The 23,966-nt window shown below is 50.6% G+C and overlaps 2 protein-coding genes across 4 annotated transcripts in view; both read left to right on the top strand.

The window, feature by feature from the left end:
* Positions 1-144: 144 nt before the first annotated feature.
* Positions 145-20,556, top strand: MIP (major intrinsic protein of lens fiber). 2 transcript variants are annotated; one of them, XM_089306799.1, is made up of 6 exons: positions 145-327; positions 13,469-13,505; positions 15,575-15,630; positions 17,448-17,612; positions 18,042-18,122; positions 19,714-20,556. In XM_089306799.1, the coding sequence occupies exons 1-6, from the start codon at positions 286-288 to the stop codon at positions 19,897-19,899; spliced, it is 567 nt and encodes a 188-aa protein (XP_089162925.1). In that variant the 5' UTR covers positions 145-285; the 3' UTR covers positions 19,900-20,556.
* A 924-nt stretch (positions 20,557-21,480) lies between these two features.
* The window catches only part of TIMELESS (timeless circadian regulator), a 32,812-nt gene continuing 30,326 nt past the window's right edge, over positions 21,481-23,966 (top strand). The window contains exons 1-2 of one of the 2 annotated variants that reach the window (XM_089308549.1): positions 21,503-21,601; positions 22,283-22,320. The gene's annotated coding sequence lies outside the window, so the exon portion shown is untranslated. Of the gene's footprint in view, positions 21,602-22,282; positions 22,321-23,966 lie in introns of both variants that reach the window. The other variant, XM_051832818.3, reaches the window with a different exon arrangement.

Genomic DNA, 23,966 nt, shown 5'->3' with positions numbered 1-23,966 from the left:
GCTCCAACTAGGACCTCGGGAGGTGGTGTAGCCACGCACTTTAAGAATATAGAATTTAGAGGCGTGTATTTGCCCCGGCGGTTCCGACGCCGCGCGGGACACTTATGCCCGACTCCAGAGTGCCTGTTCAAGTTGTGGCCTTGCTCCGGAAAACGGCTCCTACGGTTGCAGACCCTGGGAGGCAGCGGTGATGGCCCAAGAAGTTGGGTCCCTGCCTGCCACAGAAGGGACTGACTCAAGCCTGGCCAAGCTGCTGCTGCTGTTATTTGGAGAGTGACCCAAAGGATGGGTGTGCCATCATCACTCTCTCTTCAAATATTTTTTAAGGTATAGATTTTAGAATGAAACAATAATTGCTCCACTGTATGACTTTGGGCAAGTCATTTAACTACTGTGAGCCTTCATGCTCTTGTTTGTAAAACAAATGATATACAGCCCTTAGGCCTTAGTAAAAATTAAATGAGAATAATCTAGAATACAGCTAGACGAACAGCAACTACTGGTATAACAGTTGGAATATTAAATGTATACTGTAAATGTCACGTTTATGTTCTGAGAGCTAAGAATAGATGGTTTAATTCAATACAGCATTTGTTTTTTCGCATCTTAGTGTTGTGGTTCAGAGTGGAGCAGTTATGAAGTATGCATTTAACATTTTGATATGCTTGAGGCTCTGAATCCCTGCCTTCTAAAGTTTTCAGTCTACTTCTCAACGTTCTGCTGGTCAGCCCAATGTCAACATCACCCCTTCATCCTCCTACCTTCTAAAAAGAAGATATTTTAGATCTTTAAATGCCTAAAAAATTTAACCCTCAACCCTTTACCCTCCCAGAATTCCATGGACATGGTCTTAGTAGAGGGCCTCAGTTTTTTTTTTAAAGATTTATTTATTTATTTGAGAGGCAGAGAGAGAGAGAGGCCTTCCATCTGCTGGTTCACTCCCCAGATGGTTGCAACAGCCGGAGCTGGGCAGATCCAAAGGCAGGAGCCTGGAGCTTCTTCCAAGTCTCCCTCGTGGGTGCAGGGGCCCAAGGACCTGGGCCATCCTCCACTGCTTTCCCAGGCACATTAGCAGGGAGATGGATCAGAAGTGGAGCAGCAGAGTCTCCAGCCAGCACCCATATAGGATGCCAGCATTGTAGGCAGTGGCTTTACCAGCTATGCCACAGCACCAGCCCCAGAAAAGATTTTAATTATTTATTTGAAAGGCAGAATGACAGAGGGAGAGAGACAGAGAAAGAGCATCTTCCACCTGTTGATTTACTCCCCAAATAGCTATAGCGGCAGCCTGGCCCAGGCAGGAGCTAAAACTCCATCCAGGTGTCCCATGAAGGTGGCATGGACCCAGGCATTTGGGCCACCCTCTGATGCCTTTCCAGGTTCATTAGCAGGGAACTGCATGGGAAGGGGAGCAGCTGGGACTCAAACCCGTGCCCCATAAATATGGGATACCTGCATCACAATTGGCAGCTTAACTCCCTGTGCCACACACAGGCCCCAAGGGCTGCTCATCTTCCAACCTGGTCTCAGCTTCCATCTGTCTGCGTTTAATCTAGAATCCGTACTACATCTGGATTAATATTTGGAAGCCGCACATCTGATCTTGCCACGCCTCTGCTTAAATGTTTTCAGGTGCTTGCATCACATTCCCTTGCCTGGCCACAAGGCTTTACATGACACGACTGTTAGCAGACACAGGGTTCCATTCGCTTGGGCTGTCGCTAAATAATCCGACTCAAAAGGGACTTGTTCAGAGGAAAATATTTGCTTGTAACAGGAAAACGAGATGGAGAAAGGAATATAGTTCCCTAAAGAAAATACCTCCCCAAGAAGCAATTTGCCAGGGTTTTTATAGCAAGGGTTAAGGGACTGTCCGGGATGAAGGGGGGCAAGGGGATGACCCTTCCTGCTTGCAATACACATCTTTATACATTGCATGTTAACAAAAAAATCTGACTCAGGGGTGGGCATTTGGTGCAGTGGTGAAGCTGCTACTTGGGACTCCTGCAATCCGTATGAGAGTGCCTGGGTTTGGATTTGAGTCTGGCTTCTGGTTTCAGCGTCCTACTAGTATGCATCCTGAGAGGCAGCAGCGATGGCTCAACTAGTTGGGTCCCTTTCACCCACACAGGAAATCTGGATTGAGTTCCTAGTTCCTGGCTCCTGGCTTCAGTTTGGCCCAGACCCAGCAGTTGTGGGCATTTGGGACGTGAACCAGCTGGTGGGAAGATCTCTGCCTCCCTCTCTCTCTCTGCCTTTCAAGTAAATAAAAAATAAAAAATTGACAAAAGGAAACTGAGGGGGCAGCACTGTGGCCTGAAGCGCCGGCATCCCATATAGGCACCAGCTCTAGTCCCGGCTGCTCCTCTTCTGATCCAGCTCTCTGCTATGGCCTGGGCAAGCAGTAGAACATGGCCCAAGTGCTTGGGCCCCTGCACTCACATGGGAGACCTGGAAGAAACTCCTGACTCCTGGCTTCGGATCAGCGCAGCTCTGGCCGTTGCGGCCATCTGGGGAGTGAACCAGCGAATGGAAGACCTCTCTCTCTGCTCTACCTCTCTCTGTAGCTCTGTCTTTCAAATAAATAAAATAAATCTATAAAAAAGAAAGAAAGAAAAAAGGAAACAGACTAGTTTCCTGCAGCTTTAACCTTCCTTGTTTGTGGTGATCTGGGTGCAGAGTTGCAAGACAAGCTTTCCTCAGATATCCTTGGAAAAAACTGCTCAGGACACTAAACTTGCAGATGGTGCCCACAATGCAGTGCCCCCTTCCGCCTAAATCCAGTACTCTTGGTTACAACTGCTGCCTCCCATCCTTGTGCATGTTCACAAAATAATTCCTTCTTTCAAGGGCCTATGATCTAATTGGGAGTAGATGAGAATATTGGCTGTTGTAATAATATGCATTAAGTGCTGTAATTGATATGATTTACAGGGCCAAGGAAGCAAATGAGAAGCCTCAGAGTTAGTATATGGGGGAATGTGGGGAAGAGACTTCCTAGAACCTTCTCAAGAGCTCAGCTAATGTCTTCCTCAGGTGTACTCTGACTACATCATCTGAAGTAGTCCACTGTAACCTCTTGGCAATGAACTTTCAAAAATCACTACTCCAGGGGCTGGCATTGTAGCACAAATGGTTAAACTGCCCCTGGCAGGCATGGCGTATCAGAGCGCCAGTTTGAACTCTCGCTGCTTGGCTTTTTTTTTTTTTTTTAAGATTTATTTATTTATTTATTTGAAAGAGTTACACAGAGAAGGAGAGGCAGAGGGAGAGGGAGAGAGAGGTTTTTTTGTTTGTTTGTTTGTTTGTTTTTGACAGGCAGAGTGGAAAGTGAGAGAGACGGAGAGAAAGGTCTTCCTTTGCCATTGGTTCACCCTCCAATGGCCGCCACAGTCGGCATGCTGCGGCCGGCACACTGCGCTGATCTGATGGCAGGAGCCAGGTACTTATCCTAGTCTCCCATGGGGTGCAGGGCCCAAGGACTTGGGCCATCCTCCACTGCACTCCCTGGCCACAGTAGAGAGCTGGCCTAGAAGAGGGTCAACCGGGACAGAATCTGGCACCCCGACCGGGACTAGAACCTGGTGTGTCGGCGCCGCAAGGCGGAGGATTAGCCTAGTGAGCCGCGGCACCGGCTGAGAGAGAGGTTTTACATCCACTAGTTCACTCTGCAACTGGCCACAACGGCCAGAGTTGCGCCAATTCAAAGTCGGGAGCTTCTTCTGGGTCTCCCACATGGATCCAGGGGCCCAAGGACATGGGCCATCTTCTGCTGCTTTCCCAGGCCATAGCAGAGAGCTGGATTGGAAGTGGAGCAGCCAGGACTAGAACCAGCGTTCCATATGGGATGCTGGCACTACAGGCAGTGGCTTTACCCGTTACGCCACAGTGCTGGCCCCTGCTCTGCTTCTGATGGCCCAAACACTTGGGCCCCTGCCACCATGTGAGAGAGTTCCTCAATCCTGGCTTTGGTCTGGCCCAGCCTTGGCCATTGCAGCCATTTGGGGAGTGAACCAGCGGATGGAAGATCTCTGTCCCTCTCTTTCTGTTGCTCTGCCTCTCAAATAAATAAATATTTTAAAAAATACTCTCTACCTGTGGGGAGCAACTGGGAGCAACTCGGACTAGACTAAGTTACTGGAATTAAGACTTATTCTATGCATCTGCTCTCCCACAATATGGCACTGGGAGAGGAGAAAACAGCTTCTACGCAGCTGCCTCTTGCCAACTTGAGTGATGACCTCCAGGAGCTGATCCTGCTCCTGATTGGAGGAGAGCAGCGTACTCGGCGTGTGGGCAGCCGAGTTGGGATTGGCGGAGGAGGACTATAAAGGAGGAGAGAGACAACATGCACCAGGAACATCTGAGGGAACACCTGTGCAGCCCCCAAGAGAGCCAGCCGGCGGTGTGCCGCTCCCCTGCGGAAGTGGGGAAAGTGGCCAGGGGGAACCGCCCTTCCACGGAGGTGGAAGGGACAGTAGCCAACCCGGGAAGAACCAGCAGCAAACCCGGGGAGGGCCGAGCAGACGAAAGAACAGTGCAGGGTCCTGTGTCGTTCCTCCACGAAGAGGGGGAGCGACATAATGGTGCCGTGGCTCGGATATGAAGCCTAGGCAGGGTTTAGTGTCGTTCCTCCACGAAGAGGGGGAGCAACATCTACCCTATATTTTCTGAGTTCCCTATATATTTATATTCAATAGCCTGGTCTATGGCCGTACCACCCTGAATGTGCCGGTTCTCATCTCATCTTGGAGTAGGCTATGGAAATTTTTACCCAGCTGTTCCCAGGTCACCCCAAACTCAATGTCCAAAGCTGACCTCATCCTCTGACACAAATTTCACCCTCCTAAATTTCCTGACTCTGAGCTGCACCCCACATCCAGCCAGTTGCCCAGGAACCTGGGAGGCCCTGGCTTTTTCATCTCTGTCATCTCACACGTATGATTGTTATTGACTCCTTGTCACATTATTTCTCCCCTGGTCATAGCATCAGCCTTCTAACCTGTCTCCCCTTATCCACAGGGCTGCCAAGGGAACCCATAAACAGGCAGCTACCTATCTCACCCGATAGGTTGTGGAGTCTTAAGAATTAGGGTTTAAGCCGGCGCCGTGGCTCACTTGGCTAATCCTCCGCCTGTGGCGCCGGCACACCAGGTTCTAGTCCTGGTCGGGGCACTAGATTCTGTCCCGGTTGCCCCTCTTCCAGGCCAGCTCTCTGCTGTGGCCCGGAAGTGCAGTGGAGGATGGCCCAAGTGCTTGGACCCTGCACCCCATGGGAGACCAGGAGAAGCACCTGGCTCCTGGCTTTGGATCAGCGCGATGTGCCGGCCGCAGTGCGCTAGCCGCGGCAGCCATTGGAGGGTGAACCAACGGCAAAGGAAGATCTTTCTCTCTGTTTCTCTCTCTCTCTCACTGTCCACTCTGCCTGTCAAAAAGAAGAAGAAGAAGAAAAGAATTAGGATTTAGTACTTTGTCCTTGGTGCCCCAGGGCCTCAGTGTTTCTCTTCGCACTGGATATGTGTTCACTGTTTTTGAATGAATAAATAACCAAGTATAAGGGAAGAGGCTTTTGTGCCAGCATTTTTTGCTTGCAGTGGTTCATTCTGTCCACTAGGGGTCAGCCTGGCCCACTTAACTGAGATTTCTTTCCTTTTAAGCACAAGAGCCAGTGCCCAGAGGGAGAGATTGTGGGCAGAAAAGGCCGGCTCTGTGGGTACGTTGCATGTTGGTAGTAACAAGAAAAGTTCTGGGGCTGTGTTCTGTAGGGCTTCTCCTGGGCTCCCGTCCTGCCGTGAGGCCTGAGGCCGCCACTGCACTTCCCTCACGCTGCCACTTAAGATACTCCTCCGTGACTGTGTTCCCTCTTCAGGGAAGAGCTTATCTGTCATGTCTTGTCTTATTTTACCCTCCACAGACTGACGCTTTCTCTGATACACTCATCTCCATCGTCCTGACACCTTACCGGCCTCACTGCTAACACGCAAGTCCTTAGCCCTTAACATTTCCATCAGGAAGTGACAGAACGGTACCTGACAGACCAGAGGGGGAGGGTATTTAAGACAGAAGGAACAGCTGAGGCGAAAGCGCTGGGTTATGAAGCAGAACGGAGTGTTCGAAGAGCCACCAGGAGCACACTACTGCCCAACTGTCGTGGAGGGGAGACGAGGAGAGCGGGGAGGGGGGAGGTTGGGTCTGGGGCTGAGCATTTGGCCTAGCAGTTTCACCTGGGCCCGACATCAGTGTGCGGTGCTCAGCACCTGGCTCCTGCCTCCAGGACAGTGCAGACCCTGGGAGGCAGCACTGAATGGGAGTCCTCTCTCTGTCTCTCTCTGCCTCACAAATACATTTTTTTAAAGATGTATTTATTTATTTAGCTAGAGAGAGAGATGTCTTCCATCTGCTGGTTCACTCCCCAAATGGCTGCATAGCTGGAGCTGAGCCAATCCAAAGCCAGGAGCCAGGAGTTTCTTCCATGTTCCCAACGCGGGTGCAGGGGCCCAAGGACTTGGGCCATCTTCTGCTTTCCCAGGCCATAGCAGAGAATTGGATTGAAAGTGGAGCAGCTGGGACTCGAACCCGCACCCATATGGGATGCTGGCACTGCAGGCGGTAGCTTTACCCATTATGCCACAGCGCCAGCCCCTCAAATAAATTTTTTTAAAAATTTTGATTGTTCCCAGCATTGTGGCATAATGGGTTAAGCAGCTGCTTGCATCACTGGCATCCCATATGGGTGCGGGTTTGAGTCCCTACTGCTTCACTTCCAATCCAGCTTCCCGCTAATGTACCTGGGAAAGCAGTGGAAGATGGCCCAAATTCTTGGGCCCCTGCACTCACTTTAGAGACCCAGAAGAAGCTCCTGGATTCTGCCTGGCCCAGCCCTAGCCATTTGGGGAGCGAACCAGCAGATGGAAAACCTTTCTCTCTCCTCTCCCCCTCCCTCCTCCCTCCCCCCCCCACTCTGCCCTTCAAATAAATAAAATAAATCTTAAAAATTGTTTTAGAAAAATGAAAAGTTGAGACTAGATTATAATGGGCCATGTATGCCATGGTAAGGAGTTTAGACTCTTTTGGGCATTCAGGAACTGTTGAAGGAAACTCAGGAGAATGACAAATGGCAGGTAGTGAAAAATAATGCTGGGGGGTCGGCGCTGTGGCTCACTTGGTTAATCCTCTGCCTGCAGTGCCAGCATCCCATATGGGCGCCAGGTTCTAGTCCCAGTTGCTCCTCTTCCAGTCCAGCTCTCTGCTGTGGCCCAGGAGGGCAGTGGAGGATGGCCCAGGTGCTTGGGCTCCTGCACCCGCATGAGAGACCAGGAAGAAACACCTGGCTCCTGGCTTCGGATCGGCGCAGCACCGGGCGTAGCAGCCATTTGGGGGGTGAACCAACAGAAGGAAGACCTTTCTCTCTGTGTCTCTCTCTCTCACTGTCTAACTCTGTCAAAAAATTAAAATTAAAATTAAAAATTAAAAAAAGAAAAAGAAAAATAATGCTGGGTGCACATGGAGACTGAATCAAAGGGAATGAGATTTGAAATAGGAGCAAACAGGGTCTAAGGCCACTAGAATTCTCAGGTGAGACATGGGGCAGACTCAGCTATCTAAGAGGTAAAATTGGTGGCTCTTGGGTGGCTGATTAGATGGGAGAGACTGGGGAAGGGGTCAAAGCTGTTGGGATGAGAGGAGGGTCATTGGTTCAGCTCTATGCAGGCTGGAGTGTTTCTGGGACAGTCAGGTAAAATGGCCTGTAGTTATACAGATGTACGTTTCAAGGGCGAGGTGGGTGTGGATGAGGTCATCAGGAAGAGAATGTAGACTGGAGGAAGCAGGGAATAAGCTGAAGGTACAACTTGTAGGAAGACCAGTGCATGAGCTAACTCCTCTGTAGTGCCTAGAACAGGACCTGACCCACATTGAGCACTGGTCTGCCTGACTCCCTAGAGAGGAAGGGGAGAAGGAGGCAGGACTAGGCTGAGCCAATCCCTTTAATACTCTGCTTCTCAGATTACCCCATTTCCAACACGTGGGGGCCCTGGTCTGATCCAAGTGCTAACTGGAGCCCTTAACCATGGATAGGAGAGGGATGATGCACTCAGAGGTTGGCGATTGTTCTGGACTTTGCCAGGAGTCAGCAGTCAGCAAAGCATAGCTAGAGAAAGAGAGGGAAGGGAGGTGGGGGCCTCAGGAGCTGGCCAAAGGGGCTGCTGGGCTGGCTGGTGCTGCGCTGGGCCTTTGTCCTGCTGAAACTGTCCACACAATGGAGCCGGCTTCCATGCTGACCTGGCATTCTGCGAGGGAGGCTGTGCTAGAGATTCTGCATGGTGGAAGCCGAGGTAGGCGGCCACCTGGTCCCCCAGGATCTCATCTCGACTGCCTATTGAGATGCCGGAGAGGGGGTTCAACACCTGACAATAATAAACTATGCTTCTCTGTGCTTCATTCGTGAATTGATTTCTTTTCTTTTCTTTTCTTTTCTTTTCTTTTTTTTTTTTTTTTTTTTTTCTGACAGGCAGAGTTAGACAGTGAGAGAGAGAGGCAGAGAGAAAGGTCTTCCTTCCATTGGTTCACCCCCAAATGGCTGCTACGGCCGGCGCGCTGCACTGATCTGAAGCCAGGAGCCAGGTGCTTCCTCCTGGTCTCCCATGCGGGTGCAGGGCCCAAGCACTTGGGCCATCCTCCACTGCCTTCCCAGGCCACAGCAGAGAGCTGGACTGGAAGAGGAGCAACTGGGACAGAACCCGGAGTACCAGCGCCGCGGGCGGAGGATTAACCCAGTGAGCCACAGCGCCGGCCTCATGAATCGATTTCATTTATGCTTTGATTAAGGCAGCTAGCTTCGTATGCCTATAGTGCTTGGGCATATGTCTTTGATCCTCAGACAACCCTGTAACAGCAGTAAGGTGGGCATTTTCATGGATCTCACATTCAGTTTATTCTGTAGGACCTGTTGGTAATGAGCTGACTGGGGAACAGCTGCAGAAAGGTAGTGACTCAGGCCTGGACAACCTTGCAGGGGGCTCGGGTGATCACCTGGGACCCACCGTGGAGGAAGCAAGACAAGCAGCTCCATCTGCAAATTCCCTGGGCTGGGTGAGGATGGACCCACTGGCTCCCTGTTAGTATTAATGAGGCCTTCATAGCACTCCCTGGGGCAGAGAAACAGGGCCTACTTTATTGGAAGGGAGTACACTTAGGATCATTGGTTTCAGATTTAGGAAGAGCTTCAAAGGTTGATGGTTAATAGACAAGAGACAACTAAGTGTAGAAATACATGGGAAGGCAGGATGATCCCTGCTACATGCCGTTAGGGCTTAGAACTGGGATGCCAGCATAGTGGCGCAGTGGGTTAAAGCACAGCCTGCAATGCTGGAGTCCCAGTATGAGAACTGATTTGAGTCCTGGTTGTTCCACTTCCAGTCCATCTCTCTGCTAAAGCTTCTGGAAAAGCAATGGAAGATGGCCTGAGTGTTTTGGCCCAGTAAGAGACCCGGATAGAGTTTCTGGCTCCTGGCTCCTCGCTTCAACCTTTTCCAGCCCCAGCCGTTGTGGCCATTTGGGGAGTGAATCAGCAGATGGAAGGTCTCTTTCTGTTTGTTTCTTCCTCTCTTCCTTTCTCTATGCAATTTTGTCTTTCAAAAAATAAATAAATCTTTTTTAAAAGACTTCCAATAACTTTGTAAATACCCAAGCTTATTTTACAAATCTTGCCTCGATGTCCATTGTTCCTACTGGAAAAAAGCAAAACTGCTTGTCTGCTTACTTAGAGCCAGAAAGAGAGAAAGGTGGAAAATCAATAGTTAGATAAATTTTTTATTTATTAATTTGAAAGGCAGAGAGTGAGAAACAGAGAAAAAGATTCATCTCCCATCTGCGGGTTCACTCTTCAAATGCCTGCAACAGCCAGGGCTGGACCAAGCTGAAGCCAGGAGCCGGGAACTCCATCTGGGGCTTCCATTTGGGTAACAAGGACCAAGGCATTCTGATATGGGATGTGGGTGACCCAAACAATGTCTTAGCTACCACCATGCCAAAGGCCCACCCCAACAGGTAAACATTTTCTTCAGGGGGTTGGTGTTGTGGTACAATGGGTTCCACTGCTTGAGACTCCCACATCCCCACAGTGCCAGTTTTGAGTCCTGACTACTCTGCTTTTTTTTTTTTTTTAATTTGACAGGTAGAGTCAAGACAGTGAGAGAGAGAGAGAGAGAGAGAGAGAGAGAGAGAGAGGTCTTCCTTCCATTGGTTCACTCCCCAAATGGCCGCCAAGGCTGGCGCTGCACAGATCCGAAGCCAGAAGCCAGGAGCCAGGTGCTTCTTCCAGGTGTAGGAGCCCAAACACTTGGGCCATCTTCCACTGCCCTCCTGGGCCACAGCCAAGAGCTGGACTGGAAGAGGAGCAACTGGGACTAGAACCAGGCGCCCATATGGGATGCTGGTACCACAAGGCGGAAGATTAACCAAGTGAGCCATGGCACTGGCCCCTACTCTGCTTCTGATCCAGCTCCCATCCAGGGAGGCAGAAGATGATGGCTCAAGGGTTTGGGTCCCTATTACCCACAAGGGGGACCCAAATGGAGTTCCTCTTGTCTTTGGTCTGGCCAAGCCTTGGCTGTTGCAGGCATTTGGGGAGTGAAGTAGCAGAAAGATCAATCTCTTAATATCTCTCCCTCTCTCTCTTTCTCTCTCTCTGCCTTTCAAATAACAAACAATTAAAGAAATGTTTTTGCAACCCCTAAAGAGAACCCCTTATGTAAGAATGGAGTTGAGTTCAAGCAAAAAGGTGGGATATGCTATCTAGGAAAAAATGAAGATGAACTGGGGTGTGTCCTAGGTAATCTCAGGGGTGGCAGACCCTGGTAACTCCCTGTATTCCCAGGCAGCTCCCCCAAAGCACTGCCTTTGCAGATTCTGATGGCATAGTTGCAAAGCCAGCACTGGCACCGCCTCATTGGTTTACTCTGCTTCTCCTAGGGGATGGAGATCCTCACTTTAGCTTTCCTCTTAAAAAAAAAAAAAGATTTATTTATTCATTGGAAAGGCAGAGTTATAGAGAGAGAAGGAGAGACAGAAAGAAAGATCTTCCTTCTGCTGGTTCACTTCCCAAATGGCCACAATGGGGCTGGGCCAGGCTAGGCTGAAGCCAAGAGCTTCATCTAGGTCTCACACATGGGTGGCAGGGGCTTGGGCCACCTTGTTCTGCTTTTTCAGCTGCATTAGCAGGGAGCTGGATCAGAATTGGGGCAGCCAGGACTCAAACCAGCACCCATATGGGATGTGGGCACTGCAGGAAGCGGCTTAACCCACCATGCCACAGTGCTGGCCCCTTAACTTTTCTCTACTTCTTGGGCTCCTGAAACACAGCTTCACGAAGATGGTCAGGAAGCAGAAGGCTGAGTCTCTGCCTTCACTGTGAGCATCTCTGGTTGACAGGAGCCATTATCAGATCATACGCCAAGTACCTGGGCCTCTACCACCTGCATGGGAGACCTGGATGGAGCTTGAGGTTCCTGGCTTCACCCTGTACCAGACCTAGCTGTTGCCATTTGGGGAAGTTGGAAGATTCTCCTCTCTCTCTCTCTTCAAATAAATAAAACAAATGTTTTTTTAAAAAATGCAGATTTGGGAGGTAGAGAACTGTTTCTTCTCTCTATTGACAATATCCTTCTGTTGAAGACCTTGCTAAGCCCCAGGCTACCCAAGGGGTGGCTTCTTCTCTGACTGCTCCCTTATTCTTTCCTGCAGTTCTTCTGACTTCTTCCTGGGCCAGGTGCTTGGAGGTTCACAGGTACAGAATTAAGAAGCTGGGACTTGTTTGAAGTTTTTAATTTAATTTAATTTAATTTAATTTTTTTCTTCTTTTTTGACAGGCAGAGTGGACAGTGAGAGAGAGAGACAGAGAGAAAGGTCTTCCTTTGCCATTGGTTCACCCTCCAATGGCCGCCGTGGCCGGCGCACTGCACTGATCCGAAGGCAAGAGCCAGGTGCTTCTCCTAGTCTCCCATGGGGTGCAGGGCCCAAGCACTTGGGCCATCCTCCACTGCACTCCCTGGCCACAGCAGAGAGCTGGCCTGGAAGAGGGGCAACCGGGACAGAATCCGGCACCCCAACCAGGACTAGAACCCGGTGTTCCGGTGCCGCAAGGCGCAGGATTAGCCTAGTGAGCCACGGCGCCGGCCCAATTTAATTTAATTTAATTTTTAAAAAGATTTATTTGAAAGGTGGAGTTACAGGGAGAGAGAGGAAGAAAAGGGGAGGGAGGAGAGAGAGAGAGAGAGAGAGAGAGAGAGAGAGAGAGATCTTTCATCTACTGGTTTGAAAGCCAGGAGCCTGGAAACCATCCAGGTTTCCCATGTGGGTGGCAGGGCCATCGTCTGCTGCTTTCCCAAGCATATTAGCAGGGAGCGGGATCGGAAGTGGAGCAGCTGAGACTCAAACCGGTTCTCAAATGGGATGCTGGTACTGCAGGCAGCAGTTTAACTGGCTCCTTTGTTTGAGTTCTTTAAGGGAAGACAGCAAGTTAGTGAGAACAAAGAGCAGGATGTGAGAAGGTCTGAGGCAGCCAGCCCAGACAGCCTGATCTTGTCTCCCTCTTCTCCTCGCTCTCCCCAACCCCAACTATCTGCAGAGCCAGTGTCTTTTTTTTTTTTTTTACAAATAAAAGATTTATTTTATTTAATTGAAGACAGTTACAGAGAGAGGTAGAGACAGAGAGGTCTTCCATCTGCTGGTTCACTCCCCGGATGGCTGCAATGGCCAGAGCTGCACAGATCTGAAGCCAGGAGCCAGGAGCTTCTTCCAGGTCTCCCATGTGGGTGCAGGGGCCCAAGCACTTGGGCCATCTTCTACTGCTATCCCAGGCCATAGCAGAGAGCTGGATCGGAAGTGGAGCAGCTGGGACTCAAACCAACACCCATATGGTATGCCCAGGGTGTTAACCTGCTGTGCCACAGCACCAGCCCCCCCCCCCTTTTTTTTTTTTTTTGAGAGTAGTTCCAGCCGAAGGTTTTGGTGCCCTAATCTCTGTATGGGTAGTCCTTGGCATCTCATGCCCCAGTGGGAGCTCCGTGCCAGGCACAGTGGCTCACCCCCTGAACTGGCCCCAGCAGAGTGGCTGGTGGCAGTCAGCTGGCCAAGGCTTTTGGCGAGGTTGGTGAGGCCCAGGCAAGTCCGGGCACTGCTCTCCAGACAGCTGATGTGGAGCAGCCAGGACTCGAACCAGTGCCCATATGGTATGCCAGTGCTTCAGCCCAGGGTGTTAACCCACTGTGCCACAGCACTGGCCCCAGGGAGAGGTTTTTAACAACAAATAAAGAAATCTAAGTATTTTATGTGGTGTCTATGAGGAACTAAATTAGATGCCCTTCTGTTCCGAATTAAGAGGTTGTAAGTTTGGTGGGTACAAACACTTTCCCTTTAATAAAACTCTCATTAATGGCTCCTGATTTTTTTTTTTTTTTTTTTTTGACAGGCAGAGCGGACAGTGAGAGAGAGAGATGGAGAGAAAGGTCTTCCTTTTCTGTTGGTTCACCCCCCCCAATGGCCACTGCGGCCAGCGCACCACACTGATCCGAAGCCAGGAGCTTCTCTTGGTCTCCCATGTGGGTGCAGGGCCCAAGCACTTGGGCCATCCTCCACTGCACTCCCAGGCCACAGCAGAGAGCTGGACTGGAAGAGGAGCAACTGGGACAGAATCCGGCACCCCAACCGGGACTAGAACCCGGGTGCCAGCGCCACAGGTCTGCGGAGGATTAGCCTAGTGAGCTGTGGCGCCGGCCGAATGGCTCCTGATTTTTAAGTGCTTTACTCTGTGCCAGGCACAATGCCTGCATTAACTTATTCAACCCAGAGAAGACTAGAGGCTGAGAGATCTTACACTAACTGACTCAACAAGTTTATTTACTGCGTGCTGCGTGTCAAGCATCAGGTTTGCAGGGTGAACAAATTGGGCCTGGTGCCTGCCCTCTGGACTTTATGTCTGATGGGAAAAACTTGAACTTGTACCTAGAAAGTGGTGAAGAAGGGTTGTCATTATCACTGGGGTCCTTGATGAGTTTTGGTTACACAGAATTTTTTTTCATGATACCCTCTCCTCATTGGCTTACACATGGTTTTCACTTGTTTGTCATTTATTTATTTGAGAGACAGACAGAAAGAAAGCCCCATTTGCGGGTTCACAAAATGGAAAGCCTAGGCCAAGCTGAAGCCAGGAGCCAGGAAGCCAGTCCAGGTCTCCCGCTTGAGTAGCGGGAACTTAGCTACTTGGGCCATCACCTATTGCCTCTGAGGGTGTGCATTAGCAGGAAGCTGGTGTCAGGACTCAGAGCCAGGCACTGTGATGTGAGATACCTGGGTGTTAACTGGAGTCTTTTTTTTTTTTTTTTTTTTTTTTTTTTTTTTTTTGACAGGCAGAATTAGACAGTGAGAGAGAGATAGAGAGAAAGGTCTTCCTTTTTCCGTTGGTTCACCCCCCAAATGGCTGCCATGGCTGGCACGCTGCGCTGATCCGAAGCCAGAAGCCAGGTGCTTCCTCCTAGTCTCCCATGCAGGTGCAGGGCCCAAGGACCTGGACCATCCTCCACTGCTTCCCAGGCCACAGCAGAGAGCTGGACAGGAAGAGGAGCAACCAGGACAGAACCGGCGCCCCGACCAGGAGTAGAACCTAGGGTGCCGGCGCTGCAGGTAGAGGATTAGCCTAGTAAGCCGCGGCGCTGGCCAATTGGAGTCTTAACCACTAGGTTAAGTGCCTGCCCCAATTTATTTATTTTAATAATGATTTTATATAATTTTAAACCATCTATCCAACAGGAAAGCCAGAACCTTGGGCTCCACATAAACCTACGTGTACTGTATATATGTATGTACACATCTCATCCCTTCGCCTCCTTTAACCCAGGGTAAACACCACCCTAAATTGTGTGTTCACCTTTTTTGCATCTTTGTATCTTCTATACATATTCTAAAAAGTGTATTTTGGGGACTGGCATCGTGGCACAGGAGGTTAAACTGTCACTTGAAATGCTGGCATCCTGTATCAGAGTATGTGTTCGAGTCCCTGCTGCTCTGCTTCCAATTCAGCTCCCTGCTAATGTGCCTGGGAAAACACTGATGACTCAAGTGTTTGGGCCTCTGCTACCCAAGTGGGAGGCCAGGATGGAGTTCCTGGCTCCTGGCTTTAACCTGGTCCAACCCTGGCTGTTGTAACCATTTGGGAAGTAAACCAGCAGATGGAAGATCTCTCTCTCTCTCTCTCTCTCTCTCTCTCTTCCTGTCACTCTGCCTTTCAAACAAATAAACTAAATATTTTTAAAGGCATTTTTTATTTTAGCTGTTTCTAGCTTTGTAACATAATTATCAACCTATCTATAGTCTTCTGGAACTTGATTTGCCATTTTGTTGCTAAGATTCATCTGCATTAAGTGTCATTGTAGTGGTCCACCCATGTTGAGGGACGAATATGTGAATATACCACTGCTTATTCATTGAATAAGTGAATAGGTGAACTGGGTGGGGCCACGCTGGGTACCATCCTTATAGGTTTTGTCTCCAAGTCTCTGTTCTCCACTGGTGCTTCCAGGAAGAAGCTCGTGGCTTGAATGGCCAGCTGTGACATGGAGACAGTGGAGCCTATTGGTAAGTCTCGTTTGGCCTTCTCTACCACCACATTGCCCCCACCCTTGGTCTCAGGTCCACTGCCAGGCCTGAGCACAAATGGACCTCCTTCCCCAGAGCACCCTGCCCCACGTTTTCCTCTCTCCCTTGGGAAGCACTCCAGCATCCTGATCATGGGTATATGGGAGGGCACTGGAGCCTTGCATTGCTTCAAAGCCCTGACTCAGTTTCCTTCCTTTCACTGCTTCCCGCTTTGACCTTGTGAGTGAGGGGAGGTGAAGCGCTCACCGATTCCGAAGCTTAACTACTTTCCCTTTTCACAGTCCCCAGCTTCTTCCCCCGCCCCGCCCCCATCTGTCTCTGTGGGCTAAAAGGCCAAGCTGAGGGTTTGGAGGGGGAGGTACTGGCATGGGCTGGCGGTGGGGGCCGCGGGCTCAGGGAAAGCCAGACGCAGCAGAACTATTCTGTCCCAGAGCTGCAGGGTCCACAGATTCCAGCCCAGCCTGGCCAATGGGAGATGGCCGTGTAATCCCAGGGAACTAAAGAATTCCCTTGTTATCCAACTTCCCTGCTGAACCCCACTCCTTACCCACTCCCCACCCCCACCCTTGCTCCTGGCAGGCTTAGAGGAGCCTGAGGCCCCCAGCTGCACAGCTCCGTACCCCATGATATGAACTCAGCCCCATGGGCCTTCTGAGGAGAGTGGAGGTGTATCCTAATACAGGTGTTGATCAAGACTGTGAACCCCAACTTTTACACGAATTGGGTAGCGTCTTCCAGGCCCCCTTGCTTGGTCCTTCCCTGGCTCATCCCCCGGGTGAGGAAGGAAGGGGAAATCCAGCAGATTTATCAGATGTGTGCGAGTAGGTCCAGCCCTCCACAGCCATGAAAGGGTTAAAAGGCCTGGCCAGCTATCCCAGCCTGCCCCTCCCAGGGATTAAGAGTCCTCTATAAAGGGGACTGTCCATCCAGACCAGACCAGGGGGGTATCAGGGACCCAGGCACTGTGCCCATCCCCCCTGCCATGTGGGAACTGCGCTCAGCCTCCTTCTGGAGGGCCATATTCGCCGAGTTCTTTGCCACCCTCTTCTATGTCTTTTTTGGGCTGGGCGCCTCACTGCGCTGGGCCCCCGGACCCCTCCATGTCTTACAGGTGGCTTTGGCCTTTGGCTTGGCCCTGGCTACGCTGGTGCAAGCTGTGGGCCACATCAGTGGAGCCCACGTCAACCCAGCAGTCACTTTTGCTTTCCTTGTGGGCTCCCAGATGTCCCTGCTCCGGGCCATCTGCTATATGGCAGCCCAGCTCCTGGGGGCTGTGGCTGGGGCCGCTGTGCTGTACAGTGTTACCCCAGCTGCCGTCCGAGGAAACCTAGCACTCAATACGGTAATGGGTGGCTGAGAGGGGCTGGGGTCCTGGGTTCTCTTGGTGGCCCTGACTCCCTGCCTGAGGCAGGTGAATCAGCTGCTTTGGGTCTGGGACAACGTGTGTGTGTGTGTGTGTGTGTGCCACGCGTGCGTGTGTTTCAGGGTGGGGCGGACCCATAGGTGGTTTGGAGGGGGTGAGGAAGGCACAGAGCCTTGGACTGAGAATGAAGACCCCCAAGTTTGGGTCCCAGCTTTCCGAACTCCTTGCGTGTTCTTGAGGAAACTCATCTCACCTAACCAGGCTTCAGCTCCCTCAGGGAGGAAGTGGGTGTGAATCCAATGACTGTGAAGGGAGTTTATTATCCTTCCTCTCCAGGGGACTGATACCAGGAGGGGGACCCTGTCTGGGAGGCCTGAGGAGCTGACGCCGCGGCAGCCCTAATGAGCTGCCTCCCTTCTTCTTCCTTGCTCAGCTGCATCCTGGGGTGAGCTTGGGCCAGGCTACCACGGTGGAGATCTTCCTGACGCTCCAGTTCGTGCTCTGCATCTTTGCCACATACGACGAGAGGCGGAATGGCCGCCTGGGCTCTGTGGCCCTGGCCGTTGGCTTCTCCCTCACCCTGGGGCACCTCTTTGGGGTAAGCAGGAGCTGCAAGTAACTTCCGATTCAAGGACTTCCAGGCCCCCAAACCTTTCCAGACTTTTTGAACGTTCTTCCTGGCCCCTTTCTCGTGGTCAAACACGCATGCACATTGTCGGCCTCTGTCAGCGCAAGAAGACGCAACCCTGCCCGACCTCTCCCCTGTGACTGCTGTGTTTAGTCCTTCTTCACCAAGGTAGAAATGCATGGTCATGGGTGCACTTGGGCTTTGCCTATGGATCCGGAGTCTATGGCCCCGGATGGGGCGTCTGTGCCCTCCCCTGCTGTGGGAATCCCTGGAGAGGTCTGCAGGTTGCCCTTTCCCCCTTGCTGGTGGCTGGAGACAGCATCCAGGGCCCATGTGGGTGGTGGGGAGAGAAGCTGGGGGGGACGGCGGGGGTCTCAGTTATGACTGTGTCTTTTTCAGATGTATTATACTGGCGCAGGCATGAATCCTGCCCGCTCCTTTGCTCCTGCCATTCTTACCCGGAACTTCACCAACCACTGGGTGAGTGAGGGGAGAGGGGCAAGATCCTGGAGCCCTTCTGCATGGGTGCGGACCACAGGTTCCAGGTTTGGGTCCTCCTTGCCAACTGGAGGTGTTGGCTACTGTACCTGCACTCAGCCAAGGAGGCAGAGAGGCTGGCATGCTTGTGTGAGCAGGATTCTTTATTTTGCCAGAAAAGGAGGCTCTTGTGCGTACAAGTATTGTTCCTTCTCTTGTTAGTCAGGGATTTTAACTGAGTATCTGTGGATGTCAAAACTGGGGCCCACAAGAACAGACAACCAAGTGTGAAGACGAAGCCTCCTGCTGTCCGAGAGTAGGATGTGCTGTGAGCACAGACAGGCCCCATCCCCACTCTAACACTTTACCAGCCTCATGGGTGACACAGAAAAAAAGAAAAGTTAGAGAAAGTTGCTTTCTTTAACTGCAAAATGGAGTCCTGTGAGAAACAGGTTGAAAGTTCTCTGTGTGAAACATTCAGCACGGCATCTGGTATAGTGTTGAGTTCCCGGCAAGAGTTGATTACGTTTATGTTGTTTTGGCCACATGCAAGCCAAACATGAAAATAATTCAAAAGATATTCAGAGCTGTACACTCACATGCATAGTGGAAATATTCCAGCAACGCTAGTGTCACTCAGTGGGCGAAAGGATAAATGAAATACGGTGTGCACGTACAGCATACAGACGTTAACGGGAAGGAAATCTGGGGCAGGCTTTTGACCTAATGGATTACAATGTTGCATGGGACTCCTACATCCCATATCAGAGTGCCTAGATTTGAGCCCTAGCTTCATTGCTAATGCGGACCCTTGAAGGCAGCAGTGATGGCTCAAGCAATTGGGTCCCTGGCACCCATGAGGGAGGTCTGGGGTGAGTTCCTGGCTCCCAGCTGTAGTCCTGTCCAGCCCTAGCTGTCACAGGCTCTCGAGGAATGAACCAGTGAATGGAGGTTCTGTCTATCTCCATTTGTCTTCATTTCTCTGCCTCTCAGATAAATAAATAAATTTTTAAAAGGAAGAGAATTCTGACACACATTACTACATGAATGAACCTTGGGGACATTATGTTAGGTGAAATAAGACAGTCATAAAAAGACAAGTACCATATGCTTCCACTTAGATGACGTACTTAGAGTACTCAAATTCATAGAACAAAGGCTGGGATGAGACAGTTGCTTCCTGGGTGTAGAGCTTCAATTCTGCAGGATGAAGAAGTCCCGGAAATGGGTGGTACAGCAGTGTGAGTAGACTTTACACTGCTAAATCATACATTTGGAGATGGTTAAAATGATTAAGTTTTATGTTAAGTGTATTTACCACAATTTACAATTTTTTGAAAGAAATAAGCTAGTATAAATTGAAAACAATAAATAGAATATCCATGCACAAAGAAGGTGTGGGATAAAATAATTCACTGAACCAAAAAAGAAATGGTGAGTTTGGAAGTACAGGCAGTAGACCTTGGAGCTTATCAAAACAAACACTGATCTCTACTTAGACAATGCCCTGTTGTGTGAATCAGGTGCAGAGCTGGGGGGGGGGGGGCTGCCGCTCAGTGCTGCCGAGCTGAGTATTCCTGTTCTCTTCCTACAGGTGTACTGGGTGGGCCCAATCATTGGAGGGGGTCTGGCCAGCCTCCTCTACGACTTTCTCCTCTTCCCCCGGCTCAAGAGTGTTTCTGAGAGACTGTCTATCCTCAAGGGTGCCAGGCCCAGTGACTCCAATGGACAACCGGAGGGCACAGGGGAGCCTGTTGAACTGAAGACCCAGGCCCTGTAAAAGTTCCAGCTGCAGAGAGGGCGTAGAGAGCTGCTGGGTTTATGTGGAGGGGCTGAGCCCACCTTTAGATGAAGAAAGAGACTGTGGGAAGGGGCATGTACTTCTTTATTTTTTAACTTATGTGTGTGTTTTTTTTTCCCCTTTTGCTGTGTGAAATCTTTCAAGTTGCATTCATGAGCTGGTTGGTGCAAACTTCCCTTCCTCCCCATCTCACCTCCCTTCGCCGTGTGTGCAGGAACACGACTGTGCGTATGAATGTGGGTGCGTGTGGTTGTGTCTGAGTTTCGGGGCATGAGAGTCAGGGAAGGGAAAAGTGTCCCCCCACAGTCCAGTGTGGTGAGCACCTGATTTCTGGGGGAGCAGGGAAGCACGGAGCTGCTCCTCTCAAGAGGCAGATGGAGAGAAGAGGAGGAAACGACGCCTTCCAAGGGTTGGGAGAAGGAGCTCTCCAGGGTTGTGGGGGAGACAGGAAATGGAGGAATCAGCCCCAGACCAGGATGCAAGTGTACCAAAAATTTTAGGGAAGTAAACAAGAGTATACAGCCTGCTAACCTCAGGGATGCTTGCCCAGGGACTTGGGTGCGGAAGTAACTCTGAGAAAAGTGAACGCTGGGATTTGAGCTGTTCTGTAAAGCCACATAAACCTGTCTACATCCACTGGCTGGGCTGTGTGTTCATTCTGGCACAAAGGATCTCTTCGGAGACCCTGGGCCAGGGAGCTCCCAACCTGAAGTGCCGGCGAGCCTAGACTCTAGAAAATTAGGCAACTGGACTCTTGGCCTCATATCCGCTGTTGTGGCCTTCCGGAAGATGGCACAGAATTGCTCCCTAAGGCCAATATAGGGAAATCTGACGCCTGGAGCAAACAGACGGGGAGGAGACTGGAGGGACGGGAGGCAAGGGCTTTGAGCCTCAGAGTTTTATTTAGAGCAAATCAAAACACTCTTCAAACGGCATCTTGTATCCCTAGCTCCACGGTCTTCCTTTTCGTATGTGTGTCTTTTCACTTTTTTCTCACGTGCTTTCTTCTCCAACCTCTTCTAACTTTCCCTCATACCCCAGAAATGGGTTCCTTGCATTCCGATGCTTAGTAACTCCGTAGGTCATTAGTCCCATCTTCCTTTTGTTTTTGGAAATACACTCATCTCAGCAGAGGCGGGAGGAGACCCTCAACTAAACAACGGATATTCATCGTTGATCTCTTGCTTTCGTGAGCCTCCTACACACTTCACAATCTTTAATGAGCCGATAGTACGACAGATCCCATTCACCAAACGACCACTCCTCCCGACTACCTCCGCTGTCCACTTTCTCCCAAATACAACCGAACTTTTCTAACTAACCACGTAACACGTCGGAACAGTCCACTTGACCGGAAGGGGAAGAACGTTCGCAAATTCACCCTTAATCGGACTTTTGATTCCTATCACAATCCAGAAGAACATTGAAAGCGCAGTAATCTTTAGTTCATTGTGGGAGACCGACTCACAAGAGCAGGCCGACTACTCGCTTCCCTCTTCTTCATTTCATCACCAACTCCACAACCCCCCGCGTCCGGAGCCACGTAGACCGGCCCGGGTCACCCCGCCCAGCTCCGAAAGCAGGCGGGGACTGGTCGGCTGTGCCGGGTGGCGGGAAATGCTGCAGCCCGCTGCTTGAGGGCGGCAGGCTCCTCGGGCCTCCGAAGACCCGCAGGGAGGGGGTGAGTGAGTGTGGCGAGGGGGCTCTAGGCGGACACTGACCCCTTCGAAGCCGCAGGGGTATCGCGGGGAGCTGCGGACTCCCCTTTCCCGCTACGGGGTTTGAAGGCAGGGGGCGGTGCGCGGCTCTGGGTGCGCAGGCGCAGTGCCTGCCTCTCCCGCGCGCCGCAGCTGTTTCCGGTGGCTTTCGACACCGTTTGAGCTTGGCGCTGGGCTGGGACCGGAAGGGGCTTGGAAACCCGGAAGTGGAGCAGAAGGTTCCCGGGGATTCGCACTTAAGGACTCCCCGTCCGATTGACACCCTAAAAAAAAAAAAAAAAAAGCTGGCTTGCGGCGTGGTGGACATCAGGGGTCAGAATTCACAGGCCGCTTGACTTAGGTCTTGGGTTTTTATGGAAGGGATTCCTCCCTTCCCTTGGGTTTAAAGTTTAAGGACGACTCAGCATCTTGTTTGGAATTGTCAGCGGGAACCACCAGCCATAATTCAGCTCCTTCTCTTGAGGCTCTGGATTCGTTATTGCCACTAGTATTCTATAGAAAGTCAATAGGCTTGTTCATGTTAAATTTAAAATTCATCTTTGGCCACTTAAAGTCCACCTTAAATCCTCAGGTACTGACTGTCGCCTGTCACCTGCCCTTTTTGCTCAGCATAATTTTCTGAGGCTCCCAATCTTTTTTTTTAGTTTTTGATATGCACTTGACCTCCGGACACAGGGAAATGGTATGTCTGCGTTGTGGTTGTTCGTACCTCTGCCTCTATTCCTGCCGCACCCTCTCCTTGGGAGTTCATTTCCCTGTCAGATGAACTTGTCTGGGGACTGAGCTCAGTTACCCTCTGAAAGCCAGTTTACCCCGCCCTCCCAGGCTAGTAGTCACGTCTCCGGTGCTGTCTGTTACCACTGGCCCTGTGAACTCTGGAAATTTACTGAGTTCCTGACTGCTCAGCACCAGGTGTACATAGATGAGCCGGACAGAGTTTTTCCTCTTGAGCAAGTCCCTTTGGGATAGGAAAAACAGGTGCCGGTGGGTCCTATGAGTTTACAATGGTGGGGTGACAAAGAAGCCCTCCCTGACTCCTTCCCTGGTCTCAGTCCACGCTCCCTCACACGTCCTGACCCCTCCTCCCTCAACTGTAGGCCTGTCTGTTTTAGTTCAGTTTAGTAAAACATTTACTGTCACCTGCTCTTATGCCGCTTATGAGGGTTCCTGATCCCCAGGAGTTTTCGTTCTAGTGCTGTTGACAGAGGATTGAGATAGGATCACCTAAGAAATGTTTTCAAAATTCTGATCCAAGCCTCGCCCCCTAGAAATTTTGATCAGTAACCAGGCTGTGCAAATTCAAAGGTGGATAAGAACCAAGTCCTATCCACAGGGAATCTGAGGCTAATGGAGCGAGACAGACGTTTAAATGTTTTTAACTATCAGGTATAAATGAGACGTAAGTACCATGATGGAAGTCTGGGTAGGGCACAAAGGAGAAGTCAGGAGGAAGTGCCATTTGGGCAGAGTCTCACGATAAGAGGTTGACAGACTCCAGGTCGGTGGGAGAAGGACATTCTGGGCAGTGGAGTGGCTTGAGCAGGAAGCTTGGAAGGTAACCAGCAGGCAGACGGTGGAGAACATGGTATTGTCAGCTTTGGTGGGGAGGGGGTATCACTAAAACTTTAGTTTTGTATAGTAGTGTATGCTAATGGTAAAAACAGTTCAAATACAGTAGTACCAGACTGAAAGGTAAATATTTCTTCTACGCTATAGCCTTCAGTTTTCCCCATGGACGATCACTATGAAGTTTCTTATGTGCCCATAGAAAAGTTTTAAGTAGGGTAGTTATATGGCCAAATGAGGTAGCCATATTGTGGCTAGATTTAAGGGAACAGGATGAGAGGCAGGGAAGGAGGTTAGAAAACGGTGAGTAATCTAAGCAGGAGATCCTGGGGATCTGAACTAAGGCAGCAGCAATGGGTCTGGATAGGGGCCACATAGAGGAGCTTAAGGAAGCTAAGAGCGCAGGAACTTTCCTAAAAGGTGACTCCTGGGTTTCTTCTAATGTTAACAGCAAAGGGGATATTGTAGTCCTGCAGAGATCCCAGACAGAAGTGCAGACAGACTTGTGGGGAAGATGCGTTCAATTTTGGACATGTTGAGTGTGAGGCGTCTTGGAGACTTAAAGATGAAGAATGCTCTTCATTGGTTGCTTTAACATATGGGATGTTCGAGGGACCCGACATACAGGCTTGCTGACTACGGAGCTCACATGGTAGTTAAAGTGTGAAAAAGGATGAATTTGCCTAAGAAACCTGGATAGAGTGAGATGGGAAAAAGACTAAAAATGCAGGTCTATGGAACATTAGCACTTAGGGGGAGAGG

Source organism: Oryctolagus cuniculus, chromosome 11 (genome assembly GCF_051225735.1).
Source record: "Oryctolagus cuniculus isolate XC-2025 breed Fujian yellow rabbit chromosome 11, ASM5122573v1, whole genome shotgun sequence".
In the NCBI taxonomy this organism is placed as follows: Eukaryota; Metazoa; Chordata; class Mammalia; order Lagomorpha; family Leporidae; genus Oryctolagus; species Oryctolagus cuniculus.
Note: the sequence above shows the minus strand (reverse complement) of the source record. Positions and strands in the feature narration are given on the sequence as shown.

Coding starts and splice junctions, on each gene's coding strand:
- MIP (XM_089306799.1), top strand. CDS start 286: ATGGGTGTGCCATCATCACTCTCTCTTCAAATATTTTTTAAG. Junction 15,631..17,447: donor GGAGACAGTGGAGCCTATTG/GTAAGTCTCGTT, acceptor TTCCTTGCTCAG/CTGCATCCTGGGGTGAGCTT. Junction 17,613..18,041: donor CCCTGGGGCACCTCTTTGGG/GTAAGCAGGAGC, acceptor TGTCTTTTTCAG/ATGTATTATACTGGCGCAGG.